This window comes from Balaenoptera musculus, chromosome 2 (genome assembly GCF_009873245.2).
Source record: "Balaenoptera musculus isolate JJ_BM4_2016_0621 chromosome 2, mBalMus1.pri.v3, whole genome shotgun sequence".
Lineage (NCBI taxonomy): Eukaryota > Metazoa > Chordata > Mammalia > Artiodactyla > Balaenopteridae > Balaenoptera > Balaenoptera musculus.
This window is the reverse complement of record NC_045786.1, coordinates 69,697,804-69,711,967: the sequence shown is the minus strand read 5'-3', so window position 1 is coordinate 69,711,967 and position 14,164 is coordinate 69,697,804. Positions and strand designations below refer to the sequence as shown.

At 39.2% G+C, this 14,164-nt stretch overlaps 2 protein-coding genes across 2 annotated transcripts in view; both read left to right on the top strand.

Moving 5' to 3' along the window:
* The window catches only part of TRIP4 (thyroid hormone receptor interactor 4), a 68,684-nt gene extending 58,994 nt beyond the window's left edge, over positions 1-9,690 (top strand). Inside the window, exon 13 of the mRNA XM_036840452.1 lies at positions 9,618-9,690. Coding sequence (XP_036696347.1) covers positions 9,618-9,685 — 68 coding nt within the window. The 3' untranslated portion in view covers positions 9,686-9,690. The remainder of the gene's footprint in view (positions 1-9,617) is intronic.
* A 576-nt stretch (positions 9,691-10,266) lies between these two features.
* The window catches only part of ZNF609 (zinc finger protein 609), a 221,035-nt gene continuing 217,137 nt past the window's right edge, over positions 10,267-14,164 (top strand). Inside the window, exon 1 of the mRNA XM_036840369.1 lies at positions 10,267-11,533. The gene's annotated coding sequence lies outside the window, so the exon portion shown is untranslated. The remainder of the gene's footprint in view (positions 11,534-14,164) is intronic.

Here is a 14,164-nt window from a genome sequence, read left to right as displayed (position 1 = left end):
ACAACAGAATACACATTCTTCTCAAGTGCTCATGGAACATTCTCCAGGATAGATCATAACTTGGGTCACAAATCAAGCCTCAGTAAATTTAAGAAAATTGAAATTGTGTCAGGTATCTTTTCTGACCACAATGCTATGAGACTAGATATCAATTACAGGGAAAAAGCTGTAAAAAATACAAACACATGGAGGCTAAACAATGCACTACTTAATAACCAAGAGATCACTGAAGAAATCAAAGAGGAAATCAAAAAATACCTAGAAACAAATGACAGTGAAAACACGATGACCCAAAACCTATGGGATGCAGCAAAAGCAGTTCTAAGAGGGAAGTTTATAGCAATACAAGCCTACCTCAAGACACAAGAAATATCTCAAACAACCTAACCTTACACCTAAAGCAATTAGAGAAGGAAGAACAAAAAAAACCCCAAAGTTAACAGAAGGAAGGAAATCATAAAGATCAGACCAGAAATAAATGAAAAAGAAATGAAGGAAACGATAGCAAAGATCAATAAAACTGAAAACTGGTTCTTTGAGAAGATAAACAAAATTGATAAGCCATTAGCCAGACTCATCAAGAAAAAAAGGGAGAAGACTCAAATCAATAGAATTAGAAATGAAAAAGGAGAAGTAACAACTGACACTGCAGAAATACAAAAGATCATGAGGGATTACTACAAGCAACTATATGCCAATAAAATGGACAACCTGGAAGAAATGAACAAATTCTTAGAAATGCACAACCTTCCGAGACTGAATGAGGAAGAATAGAAAAATATGACAGACCAATCACAAGCACTGAAATTGAAACTGTGATTAAAAATCCTCCAACACACAAAAACCCAGGACCAGATGGCTTCACAGGCGAATTCTATCAAACATTTAGAGAAGAGCTAACACCTATCCTTCTCAAACTCTTCCAAAATATAGCAGAGGGAGGAACACTCCCAAACTCATTCTTTGAGGCCACCATCACCCTGATACCAAAACCAGACAAAGATGTCACAACGAAAGAAAACTACAGGCCAATATCACTGATGAACATAAATGCAAAAATCCTCAACAAAATACTAGCAAACAGAATCCAACAGCACATTAAAAAGATCATACACCATGTTCAAGTGGGGTTTATCCCAGGAATGCAAGGATTCTTCAATATACGCAAATCAATCAACGTGATACACCATATTAACAAATTGAAGGAGAAAAATCATATGATCATCTCAATAGATGCAGAGAAAGCTTACAACAAAATTCAACACCCATTTATGATACAAACCCTCCAGAAAGTAGGCATAGAGGGAACTTTCCTCAACATAATAAAGGCCATATATGACAAACCCACAGCCAACATCGTCCTCAATGGTGAAAAACTGAAACCATTTCCACTAAGATCAGGAACAAGACAAGGTTGCCCACTCTCACCACTATTATTCAATATAGTTTTGGAAGTTTTAGCCATAGCAATCAGAGAAGAAAAAGAAATAAAAGGAATCCAAATCGGAAAAGAAGAAGTAAAGCTGTCACTGTTTGCAGATGACATGATACTGTACATAGAGAATCCTAAAGATGCTACCAGAACACTACTAGAGCTAATCAATGAATTTGGTAAAGTAGAAGGATAAAAAATGCACGGAAATCTCTTGCATTCCTGTACACTAATGATGAAAAATCTGAAAGTGAAATTAAGAAAACACTCCCATTTACCATTGCAACAAAAAGAATAAAATATCTAGGAATAAACCTACCTAAGGAGACAAAAGACCTGTATGCAGAAAATTATAAGATACTGATGAAAGAAATTAAAGATGATACAAACAGATGGAGAGATATACCATGTTCTTGGATTGGAAGAGTAAACATTGTGAAAATGACTATACTACCCAAAGCAATCTACAGATTCAATACAATCCCTATCAAACTACCACTGACATTTTTCACAGAACTAGAACAAAAAATTTCACAATTTGTATGGAAACACAAAAGACCCCGAATAGCCAAAGCAATCTTGAGAAAGAAAAACAGAGCTGGAGGAATCACACTCCCTGACTTCAGACTATACTACAAAGCTACAGTAATCAAGACAGTATGGTACTGGCACAAAAACAGAAATATAGATCAATGGAACAGGATAGAAAGCCCAGAGATAAACCCAGGCACATATGGTCACCTTGTCTTTGATAAAGGAGGCAAGAATATACAATGGAGAAAAGACAGCCTCTTCAATAAGTGGTGCTGGGAAAACTAGACAGCTACATGTAAAAGAATGAAATTAGAACACTCCCTAACACCATACACAAAAATAAACTCAAAATGGATTAAAGACCTAAATGTAAGGCCAGGCACTGTCAAACTCTTAGAGGAAAACATAGGTGGAACACTCTATGACATAGATCACAGCAAGATCCTTTTTGACCCACCTCCTAGAGAAATGGAAATAAAAACAAAAATAAACAAATGGGACCTAATGAAACTTAAAAGCTTTTGCACAACAAAGGAAACCATAAACAAGACGAAAAGACAAGCCTCAGAATGGGAGAAAATATTTGCAAATGAAGCAACTGACAACGGATTAATCTCCAAAATTTACAAGCAGCTCATGCAGCTCAATATCAAAAAAACAAACAACCCAAACCAAAAATGGGCAGAAGACCTAAATAGACATTTCTCCAAAGAAGATATATAGATGACCAGCAAACACATGAAAGAATGCTCAACATCATTAATCATTAGAGAAATGCAAATCAAAACTACAATGAGATATCATCTCATACCAGTCAGAATGGCCATCATCAAAAAATCTACAAACAATAAATGCTGGAGAGGGTGTGGAGAAAAGGGAACCCTCTTGTACTGTTGGTGGGAATGTACATTGATACAGCCACTATGGAGAACAGTATGGAGGTTCCTTAAAAAACTAAAAATAGAACTACCATACAACCCAGCAATCCCACTACTGGGCATATACCCTGAGAAAACCATGATTCAGAAAGAGTCATGTACCAAAATGTTCATTGCAGCTCTATTTACAATAGCCAGGACATAGAAGCAACCTAAGTGTCCATCATCAGATGAATTGATAAAGAAGATGTGGCACATATATACAATGGAATATTACTCAGCCATAAAAAACGAAATTGAGTTATTTGTAGTGAGGTGGATGGACCTAGAGTCTGTCATACAGAGTGAAGTAAGTCAGAAAGAGAAAAACAAATACCATATGCTAACACATATATATGGAGTCTAAAAAAAAAAAATGGTCATCAAGAACCTAGGGGCAAGACAGGAATAAAGACGCAGACCTACTAGAAAATGGACTTGAGGATACAGGGAGGGGGAACGGTAAGCTGGGACAAAGTGAGAGAGTGGCATGGACATATATACACTACCAAATGTAAAATAGATAGCTAGTGGGAAGCAGCTGCATCATATGGGGAGATCAGCTCGGTGCTTTGTGACCACCTAGAGGGGTGGGATAGGGAGGATGATGCAAGAGGGAAGAGATATGGGGACATATGCATATGTATAACTGATTCACCTTGTTATAAAGCAGAAACTAACACACCATTGTAAAGCAATTATACTCCAGTAAAGATGTTAAAAAAAAAAAACAACATCAGCATCTCTCCCATTTGCTCATGTCAGTTACTATTTCATGACTCTGACATTGCTTTCCCATTGTGTGAACTGGATGCTTCTGGGGCATGCATTGTTGTCGGCTGTGCACAAGACTATGTCACCTTGTTCGTCGTGGACCAACTATTTTATAAATCTGTTCTGTAAAGAAGTACTTCTCAGACTGTAATGTAAATAAAAATCACCTAGAGAGCTGTTAAAACACAGGTTCCTGCGCCCTTCTCCCAAGTGATACTAATGCTGTTGGTTAGCTGACTGCACTATGGATAATACTGCTTTTGATCACAAAATGAAATGCTTGGAGTATGAATTTAGATTCATGTATATTCACTGCAAAATTCAGGCAACCCTCATGATTTGTGAAACATATTTCTGAGATTCCTGCAAGTCAGAAAATCTGAACATAAATTGCCCTTGACTTACACAAATTATTTACTTCATACTTTACCTCACCTGTTAGCCAAGTGGCCCTGGAAATTCTTTTTCCTTCTTCTTCACTATTTAGGATTTAAATCTCCCTTTTTCTCTCCTTTTTAGGTTGAGAAATTTTACCCCTTCCTACTCTACTCCATTCTTACCTTACTGTAGGCACTGATGGCAACACTGGTGGTAGGAGGAAAACGTGGTCAGTCTTCTCTCCCAGACCCACTGCTACTTGATCTTTAGTCCCAGTTACCTTTTCGTAGCTTCCTTTCTATCTTGGTTTTCATCTGCTGCTTAAACTCCTGTGAGAAAATGTTTTGTGTAAACAGAGTTTATATATTTCTCTGAAACGTTTTACTTCAGTACTTTCTCTTCCCAGAGACCCACCTTCAGCACACGTACGACCTTCATTTTTCTCCACAAGGTTTAATAGGGGGCGGGGTGGGTGATGGTCTTAAGAGAAAGCTTTTCCCCGTTCCTTCTGTTGGTTAGAAGCTTTAAAAAGCCAAAATGGGCTGTGTGCTTGTTTTAGGGACAGCAGGGCTGGAGAGAAATTGTGAGACTGCACCTTCTTCCATGGTAGACCAGACAAGGTGAAACATGGGTCAGAAACAATAGGTAAAGTTGGGGGTTGGGGGGGTGGAGAAAGAATAGGTTGACCAATTCCTGTGTCTCAGAAAAAAACTTCTCTTGAGAGGGAGCCAGGCTACCTGAGGATTTAGTCTGGTGTGAAGTTTCTGTTCCCTGTAACTCTTCATTCCTTTGTCCTTCATTCATCCTTACTGTCTTTAAAAACCTTACACGCTGCCAGAACTTCCTTCCCTTAAGCCATAGGGACCACCTCCAGTAGTTTACAGCTGGAAAAGTCTTTAACCTCACTGCCATAGGGGAAAATACATACTTGGCTCTTTTTTTATATATATATAAATTTATTTATTTATTTATTTATTTATTTATTTATTTATTTATTTATTTATTTATTTAGGGCTGTGTTGGGTCTTCGTTGCTGCACGCAGGCTTCTCATTACGGTGGCTTCTCTTGTTGCAGAGCACAGGCTCTAGGCACACGGGCTTCAGTAGTTACAGCACGTGGGCTCAGTAGTTGTGGCTCGTGGGCTCTAGAGCGCAGGCTCAGTAGTTGTGGCACGGGCTCAGTTGCTCTGCGACATGTGGGATCTTCCCGGACCAGGGATCACACCCGTGTTCCCTGCATTGGCAGGCGATTCTTAACCACTGCGCCACAAGGGACTTCCTATACTTGGCTCTTAATTTGGAATGCTTCACATTTTCTTCTAGAATATTGTTACATGAAGTGGTTAAGTTCCATGGTATTAATAATATTAATACTCTACTTCAGTTACAGCTCTGTGCCTTAAATATTTGTTTCTTGTGGGATGGCTTAGGAACCTAAACCACTTTCCTTTTGTTTTTTTTTAAGTTTTTTTTAAAATTAATTTATTTAATTTATTTATTTTTGGCTGCATTGGGTCTTTGTTGTTGTGTACGGGCTTTCTCTAGTTGCAGTGAGCGGGGGCTACTCTGTTGCGGTGCGCGGGCTTCTCATTGCGGTGGCTTCTCTTGTTGCAGAGCATGAGCTCCAGTAGTTGTGGCTCGCAGGCTCTAGAGTGCAGGCTCAGTAGTTGTGGCGCACGGGCTTAGTTGCTCCTTGGCATGTGGAATTTTCCCATACCAGGGCCTGAACCCACGTCCCCTGCATTGGCAGGCGGATTCTTAACCACTGTGCCACCAGGGAAGCCCCTAGCCACTTTTCATAGATTAGTTCTATGAGAAATTTATTCTAAGTTCCAAACTTCTGACTTGCAAATAAATGTCTATAACTCATTTACGTGTTGTATCACGTGTATATATTTGCTTTAAATTAAAGGCATATATTTTTATTTATGTTTTTGGACATGTAAAACTTGAGCTTGCTTGACCTGAGGATAATTGCGCTTCTTGAAGTTGAAATAATTCAGAAAACAATGTGCAATATGAAATCACTTGGCTGTGTGGCTGCTCAAATTAAGAAATGCAAAAAAGTTAAGTATAGTAGAATATGTAAGTTGAATGCTCAAAGAGATGAAGGTAATTTTTTTACTTTAAATGAACTACATGCTTTATAAACTCATGCAAATTCTGCCTTATATCTTATGCAAAACATGTGAAAATCCCTATGAGAGTTATATCGATTGATGGCAAATAGTTTTTTCCCTTTTAACTTCTTCTCCATCTGCTGCACATGCATTTGATTTTCTTTTAGGCACCATGATTGAGGATGTGGTTTAACACTGAAATGCTGTATGTACTAAATATAAAAATATTGGGGAAATACAGAAACTAAGCATTATCACTCTGCTTTTAAGAGAGTGTACTGTATATTACTGTAGTTAACTGTCCAGATCCCAAGTCTTAAAAAACCATGCTAAACTAGAACTCAGAGTTCAGAGGGCATCCACGATAACTGCTTCTTCATGCTAGGAGCCCCAGTCCCTGGCCTTCATTGCCCAGCTAACCCAATTGCTACTATTGGCAGTCACTATGGTAGATATTAGGGATGCGAAGAAGTTTTTAGTTGTAAGGAGCTCACAGATTGCTGGCACATGTATGGTTTTCTTAGGTTAGTCTAGGGGATGAAAGACTTTCTGAATCCCTGGGAGTGCCCTGGAAATCCTTCGTCCTCTGTATCTCCTTCCTCACATCAGTTTTCCATTTTATGACATCATCATTGAAGCCAGAGATTAGTTTGCCTACTATTGAGTGCTCTGCTCCAGTGGGTTGATCTTACCTGAGCTGGTCTCATGTGAGGGCTTTCACAGTCAGACTGGAGTTTTATGAAAATTATATTTGGAATATTCTTATACAGTAAAGCTTTGGAGAGCCTGAAATAAATATAGTTAAAAGTCTTGCCTAGAGTTATCTGGTAAATATGGTAAATTAAAAGTAAAACTGAGACCATAACTAAGAAACACAACTCCCAAGCCTTAGCATAAATAACATGACTACCATTAATTTTTCAGAGAACTTTGAACTCATGAAGCATTTTAATGTATATATTTTTTAATAAATTTATTTATTTATTTATTTATTTTTGGCAGCGTTGGGTCTTCGTTGCTGCGCACAGGCTTTCTCTAGTTGTGGCGAGCGGTGGCTACTCTTCGTTGCGGTGTGCAGACTTCTCATTGGGGTGGCTTCTCTTGTTGCGGAGCGCGGGCTCAGTAGTTGTGGCATGTGGGCTTAGTAGTTGTGGTGCACAGGCTTAGTTGCTCCGTGGCATGTGGGATCTTGCTGGACCAGGGCTCGAACCCATGTCCCCTGCATTGGCAGGTGGATTCTTAACCACTGTGCCACCAGAGAAGTCCCTTTAATGTATATTATTTCAATTAATTATTTGATTAAATGATTCAGTGTATGTAAAATACTTGGTACAGTGCTTAGTATATAGAAAAACACTTAGCCTTAGCTATAATCCTCTCAACAACTTTGTATGTTAGTAGAAATTTTTTCTTCCTTTCATTTTATAGCTGAGTGAACAGGTTTACAGAAATTATATTTTGCTCAGGTCTTTCTACCTCTAGGTTTCCTGCTCTTCTCACTTTATCGCATTGCCTCAGAAACAAAGTATTCCAATTTACATTTCATTTTTAGGGCACAGTATCACAGAGCTGCAAAGGGCCTTCAGTACTGTGTAGTCCAGTTTCCTCATAGCATTGAAAAAGTTGAGGACAAGAGTGACTAGGTGACTTCCTCAAGGTTATACAGATAGGTAGTCTTAGGACTAAAACTGGGACCTGGGTCTTCTAACTTATTCAGTACAGAGAACTAGAAGCCTGTAGTCCTAGATGGAATTCTAAATTCTGTCCTAGCTTGTCCTAAAAAGCTTAATGAGACGCAATACTTCTTTGTACCTCTGGGTACCACCACCTTTACAATGAGTACTCTTTTATGTTTATCTGATATCTGCTATTTTTGGTCACTAAGTAGTCCCTATAAAGTAAAGGTTTTGAAATTTGTGGTGTCTGCTTTTCTTTGTTTAATTCATTTATTGAGCACCTACCATTTGGTAGTCTTAGGGATACAACGGCAAACTTGCCTCGTAACAGGGCCCTATGCCAGATTGCTGGCACATGTTTGGATTTCCAGCAAGACAGCCTGGGGGATGAAAGAACTCCTAAATCCCTGGGAAAACTCTGTGCTCTAAAGCCCAAATTAAAGTCAACATCATTGTGACTGTTGTGGACATCATTTAGGGTATCACTTAGTGATGGTTTCTAAGGAAGCCCAGAGAAGGAAGTAATGTTATTCCAGAGGCAGATGTAGCCCTGGAAAGATGAGGAAGAAGAAAAAAATTAAGAAAACAGAGAAACTTGTTAGATTGAAGTAATTTTTTTTCACACTCTCCTTGTGCAGTAGTCCGGACATGTATTCTTACCTTAGTTGGACAAATGAGGATATTGAAGTCCAGAGAGATCTAATGACTTGCCCCAAGTCACTCATCTAGTTGGTATCAGACAAAGGAGGACTGGTACCTGGGTTTCCTGGCTTCTCGTCCAGTGCTTTCTCTCTTATACCTGATTACTGCAACAAATGAAAATGACAACATACAAGGGGCCGTGGTTGTGCATATAGGCGTGTAGTACACCCAGCTGCTTTTGTTTTTGTTTGTTTGTTTATTTAGTGCCAAGGCTGAACTGAACTATTTCTGTTTCCAGCATCAGCATCTCTACTGACTTAAATAAGACTTTTTGTGAGAGAAAGCAACCTGCAAGCTCTGTTCTCAGGCCAGGCAGACAGGAACTCTGTTAAATTTTTCTTCATGAGATGGATATTTCCTAAGGCAGCTACCACTGAACCCAACTTTATCCTGGTAGATCTGAGGAGTCAGAGGTCGGAGACCACATCCGTGAAGTACCTCTCATTAGGGTCACCTGGGACAGGAAGGTTGCTTGTTTTCTAACTTTTAACACTTAGGAGAGTCATACAGCCTATGACCTTTGCCCTTCTTAACTGGTGATAGGGGCCCTTTGTCAGTAAAGCATTCATGTGGATTCTACTCCGCTGTTTCAGGTCACTCCCCCTATTAAGTCTGAGGCAGCAAAGGAGTGAGTTGAACTGCTTTTCTCACTGTGAGGGAGGTACATGCATTATGCTCAGCCAGTTAACAGGTCAGAGGAATGGGTTTCCCACTGTGTGAAATGTCTTCCTTTATCATTATGTGTGTATTCTTTAAAAACTTGCCTTAGCATCAGGCACTCTGGAAAACGCAATGTTTCTTTTCTAGTAACTACAAAATTAGAAATATTAACTTCTTAGATTTTTAGGTGAATACTCATTGTGTTTGTGTACGTACGTACGTACATTTGTGTGTCCCTATACAGTGTTCCCATTGCTTCCTCATTCTTACAGAATGAAACTCTGAAGTTTGAAAGTGTCTGAGTCCTGAAGCAAGATAATTGAATGTGACAGAAACACAGTAACCAGAAGACCTGGGAGGCCATGAAAGATTTGCATTGCAAATATAAAAAATAAATAATGAGGCTTCTTTTTCTCCCTTACAGGGAAACTGGATTCCAAGATCCATCAAGGAGCAAAGAAGGGGTTAATGAAGCAGAATAAAGCTGTCTGACCCAGGAAAAAAGGAACTATACAGCATAGTGGAGTTTTGTGTACTAAAATTGCTATCCACTGGTCCTTTGGAATTGAAGCAGTAGACATCTAAAGGCTTGGCATCAGGCTTGAACCTCAGAATTTAAACTCATCAAAATCTGTATATTTTTCTTAAAGAGTGGGATTCTTACTTTATGTAGTGGGTCAAAAATCTTTGGATACATTATTTATAAAGACTTATTTTAAAAATTCTAGATCTTTGACATTTTTCTCAGAATGATACAGAAGAAAAAGGAACAAGTTGGAAATTATTTTCCTCTCTGAGGCTTGGATTTGTTTTAGTTAGGAAAATTGTTAACCTAGGTTAACAGTATTTTAAGGCACCACTTGAATTTTAAAGTTTTTTTTTTTTTCAAAGTGATAACCTGGTAGAGTATTAGGATGTTTTTGGAATTGTGTTTAATAGAAACGTGTGATGGGACAGAGAGGTTTTTAAACAACTTTGCTGCTCTAGTCCAACGTCTCTTCAAGCAAATAGTATTCAGCTGAGTAACCTTCCCTGGCAGATTTTTGGTGGGGGGTGGGGTGGGGGGATAACCTGAAGAGGTGCTGCCACTTTGTTCTTTGGTTTGACACATTAGGACATAAGAGGATCAGACTGGGATGAGATAGAGCCACCTGCTAAAGCAGCATGAAACCGCCCTGTTTATTTTGTTGGTATTGCAAAAGTATCACTTGGATGGAGCAATTAGAAACAAACAAAAATAAAATCCCTTCAGTAAATGCATCCAAATATCCCAAAATGCTTAAACCAAACCCTTTAAGCCATCCATACCCCAAGAAGCTATGAGCTTTGGAAAAATAGGAGGTTGGTTTGAAATGAGATTTTTACTAGTCATTCTGGTCCCACTTAGTGAAGCACTTTTTTTCTGAGGCTGTTCAGAAGAGCTGTCAGAATCTCAGTTGCTGGCATCCTCAGGAAATTCACGGTCTTAAATGTGTATGTTCTGCTTTTTATAAAGCAGCACTACCACACTGGGGAAGTTGGATTCCCTCCAGCAGTTGTGTGCATGACTTGAAAAAGAGAGCGCAAGGGAGAGAAAAAAGTGCCCTGTGTTATGAAAAAGATTAATTTCCCCTTTCTTTAATCCTTCATATTCAGCGTTTATTTGCATTGAAATGCCTCCACTCATTATGCATTGATGCTCACTCAACTGTGAACCCTGCTTGTTGCAGAGCTCTGGGCATTGGTTTTGTAGGGGCCTGATCACTCTGGATTCCCAGGCGAAACCCACCCAATTCTTGTTCTAGTGATGAAGGCATGTTGTATTCTTTTTTTTTTTTTTTTTTTTCTGTTCAACTTCTGTAGAGAAAGTTGGAAAGGACGCCAATGGCTGTTCTTTAGGGGGAAAAAAGTCTCTCTCTGGCCTTCTGCAGACCCTACTACTATTAATGAAGCCACACTGGGTTTACTATGCAGTTAATAGTTTACCAAGCAGTAGCAATTTGAATTCTGTGCTGGAATTGTCTGGTTTTCTTAATACCAAAATAAAATTGAAAGGTAGGAGGTGAAGAGCCAAAGGAGAAAAAAAAAAGAAAATGTTTATCTTTCTGCCTTTTTATTTGAATGACAGCCTGAACACAGAGGAGTATGGATTGATTTTTCCACCTGGATAGATTGTGTGTGCATGCCTAAAGAAAAACATCAGGAGACGCAAGAGTTCAGGTTATGCAACCATTTTGTGTGCTGTGATAAAGTTTACAAGAACTTTACAAGTTTATGAGAAACCCACCTCAGCATCCAAAATATGCAGCTGGAGCCACATGAGTAAATGGCAGAGTAACTTGGAAACTTCTCCTTTTCATGGTTAGACTGTGAAAGACTCTCTTCAGTTCACGTGGTGGTGGTATAAGGTCTCTCTTTTATTTGTGGAGACACCCGGGAGGAAGTGTGGGAGAGACTTGGGGGTAGATGGCCGTCAGTTGCTCAGTGATGAATAGCATAATTTAAAGCCTAGTGGAAAATCTTAGCAGCCTGAGTACAAACTTGCCCAGGAGTAGCCTTTCAGTACTTTACAGCACTTTGCACTGACCCTGTAACTCTGGGACAGCTTGGCCTGAGGGAAGGTCCACATTTCTGAGCTGGTTTACTTCTACAGCCTAAATATCTGTACCCTCTTTTGGATGGTTGGGTTCATTGGCTCTCAATTTGTATAGTAGCTAAAGGATTCAGCGTTTTTGTTTTTCTAGGCAGGACACAGTCTCAATTATATAAGCTCAAAGTAGGATATATATAAAACTGGAGTCTTTCTCTGCCAGGATTTTTAGGAGGCTTTGGCCTTGCAGATGTTTGGAATGGAGTAGGGGTGGGGGGGGTGGTGTTTGCTTGCTACAGCTAATCTGGAGAAAGAAAACTAGGTGTCCCTTTTTTTCTTTTTAAGCTGGCAGTTTACAGAAACCAGTTTTTCCCTAGGGAGTAGGTATAAAAAATTGACTATAAAGATTGCTTTTACAGATAATTACAAAGTTATGGCTTTTTATGAGTTATAACCCTAATCTCTTTTCATTTTAACTACTGTCTCTACTGAAGTCCATTTATGTGGATTTCATTTTGTTTGGTAAGTTTTTTTTGTTTTTTTTTTTTGTTTTTTTAATGCTTTTGCTAGAGCTCCTAGCCAAGATAGAGACAGTATTGGGGTTGTTCTCTTGCCCAGTTAGACAAGGCCAGTAAAAAAGCAAGCATCTATTAAACTAGAGAAATCAGCTAACTTCAGTTTATTAGTCCTCGGAGGGCAGGAAAGAAAGTCCTGTGATGAAGGATTTTTTTCCTTGAGATTCAAGTAGCAAGTGCACATCTGCTGTTCTCAGCTTCTGTGAATGTGTTTGGAGGGAGGTGATCCATATTACAGGCTCCAGCAGCATCAAGGAATCTAGCATGTGGAGGGCTTTCTAATTCTCTCATGCAGAGAAGAAAGAACATAGCCACAGTGCCATCCTCTGACACCAAGAAACTTGTGTAAATGTGTGTCCATTTATGTGTGTGCACATAATGTGGATTAATTCATGCAGTGAAACCTGGTAGACTGATCAGATTTCTGTGGTGACAATGAAGAGTCTAGAAAGAAAACCTAGTAAATATTGTACCCTGACTTGCAGTCAGGTAGATAAGGTGGGGCAGAGAGGGCAACTGAGAATGTGTAGATGTGTCACAGGAAGGGAGTGAGATGTTGGGACAAGGGGCAAAAAATGTCAATACATAAGATTTGAGGAGCGTCTAGAGCTGTGCTGTCTAATATAGTAGCCACTAGCCACATGTGATTATTTAAATTAAGTGAAATTAAGATTCAGTTCTTCAGTCACAGTACCATATTTCAGGTGTTCACATAACTACATGTGACTAGTGACTTCTGAATTGGACAGCTCAAGTATAGATTATTTCCATCATTGCAAAAAGTTCTATCAGACTGTGCTTGTTCAGAGCAGGGGTCAGCACACTTTTTCTGTAAAGGGCCAGACAGCAACTATTTTAGGCTTTCCAGGCCATATGGTCCCTGTTACAACTATTTAACTCTGCTGTTGCAGTGCAAGTGAAATGAATCCATAGATAATACGTAGGTGAATGAGCACGGCTATGAGCCAGTAAAACTTTTTTTATGGACACTGAAATTTGAATTAATATATTAATATAATTTTCACATCACAAAATAGTCTTCTTTTGATTATTTTTCAGCCATCCAAAAATGTAAAAGCCATTCTTATTCTTAGTTCATGGGACATACCAAAACAGGCACTGCACCTGATTTGACCTGTGGGCCATATTTTGTCAAACCCTGGTTAAGAGGAATAAGAAGTCAAAACTTAAGATTCTTTTACTGTATAGAACATCAATTGCTTGAAAATTTTTAATGGTTCTTCTAGGCTTGAAAAATTTCTGTCTAAAAATAGGAGTTCACTGTAGGAATGTTTGCTTTGTTCCCCATTTTTGCAGTCCAGTCTTTTTCAGTGGTAGAGTCATGCTCTTCAGTAGGAGATGACTACTCAAATGTTAACCTTTAATTCATACCTAAGTCTCTAAACCCTTCTCTTTGTCTGCCTGCAAGTAGCTGAATCCTCACTTGTAACATCGTCCAGTACAGATTAGAGGTTTTCTGTCACCTGGGGTCAGTTTTGTTCTTGTACGGTCCTAGAACAAGCTGAATATGGGTGGATCAAGGGGAGATTATTTTTACTAGGCCAGATAGGCTTAGTGTTCATCTTTAGCCATCATCCCCTGACACACACACACACACACACACACACACACGCACACACACCTTTTGCATGTGTATTTGGAGATATAAAGGGATTTTATGACCTGGCTCTATCCCCAAGTCACATACTCTCTTGAGTGGCACTGTTGAAGTATGCCTCAGGGTAAGGGAAAGGAAAGATAAAAACTGCAGAGCTGGGAATTCCCTGGCGGTCCAGTGGTTAGGACTCTGCACTTCCACTGCAGGGG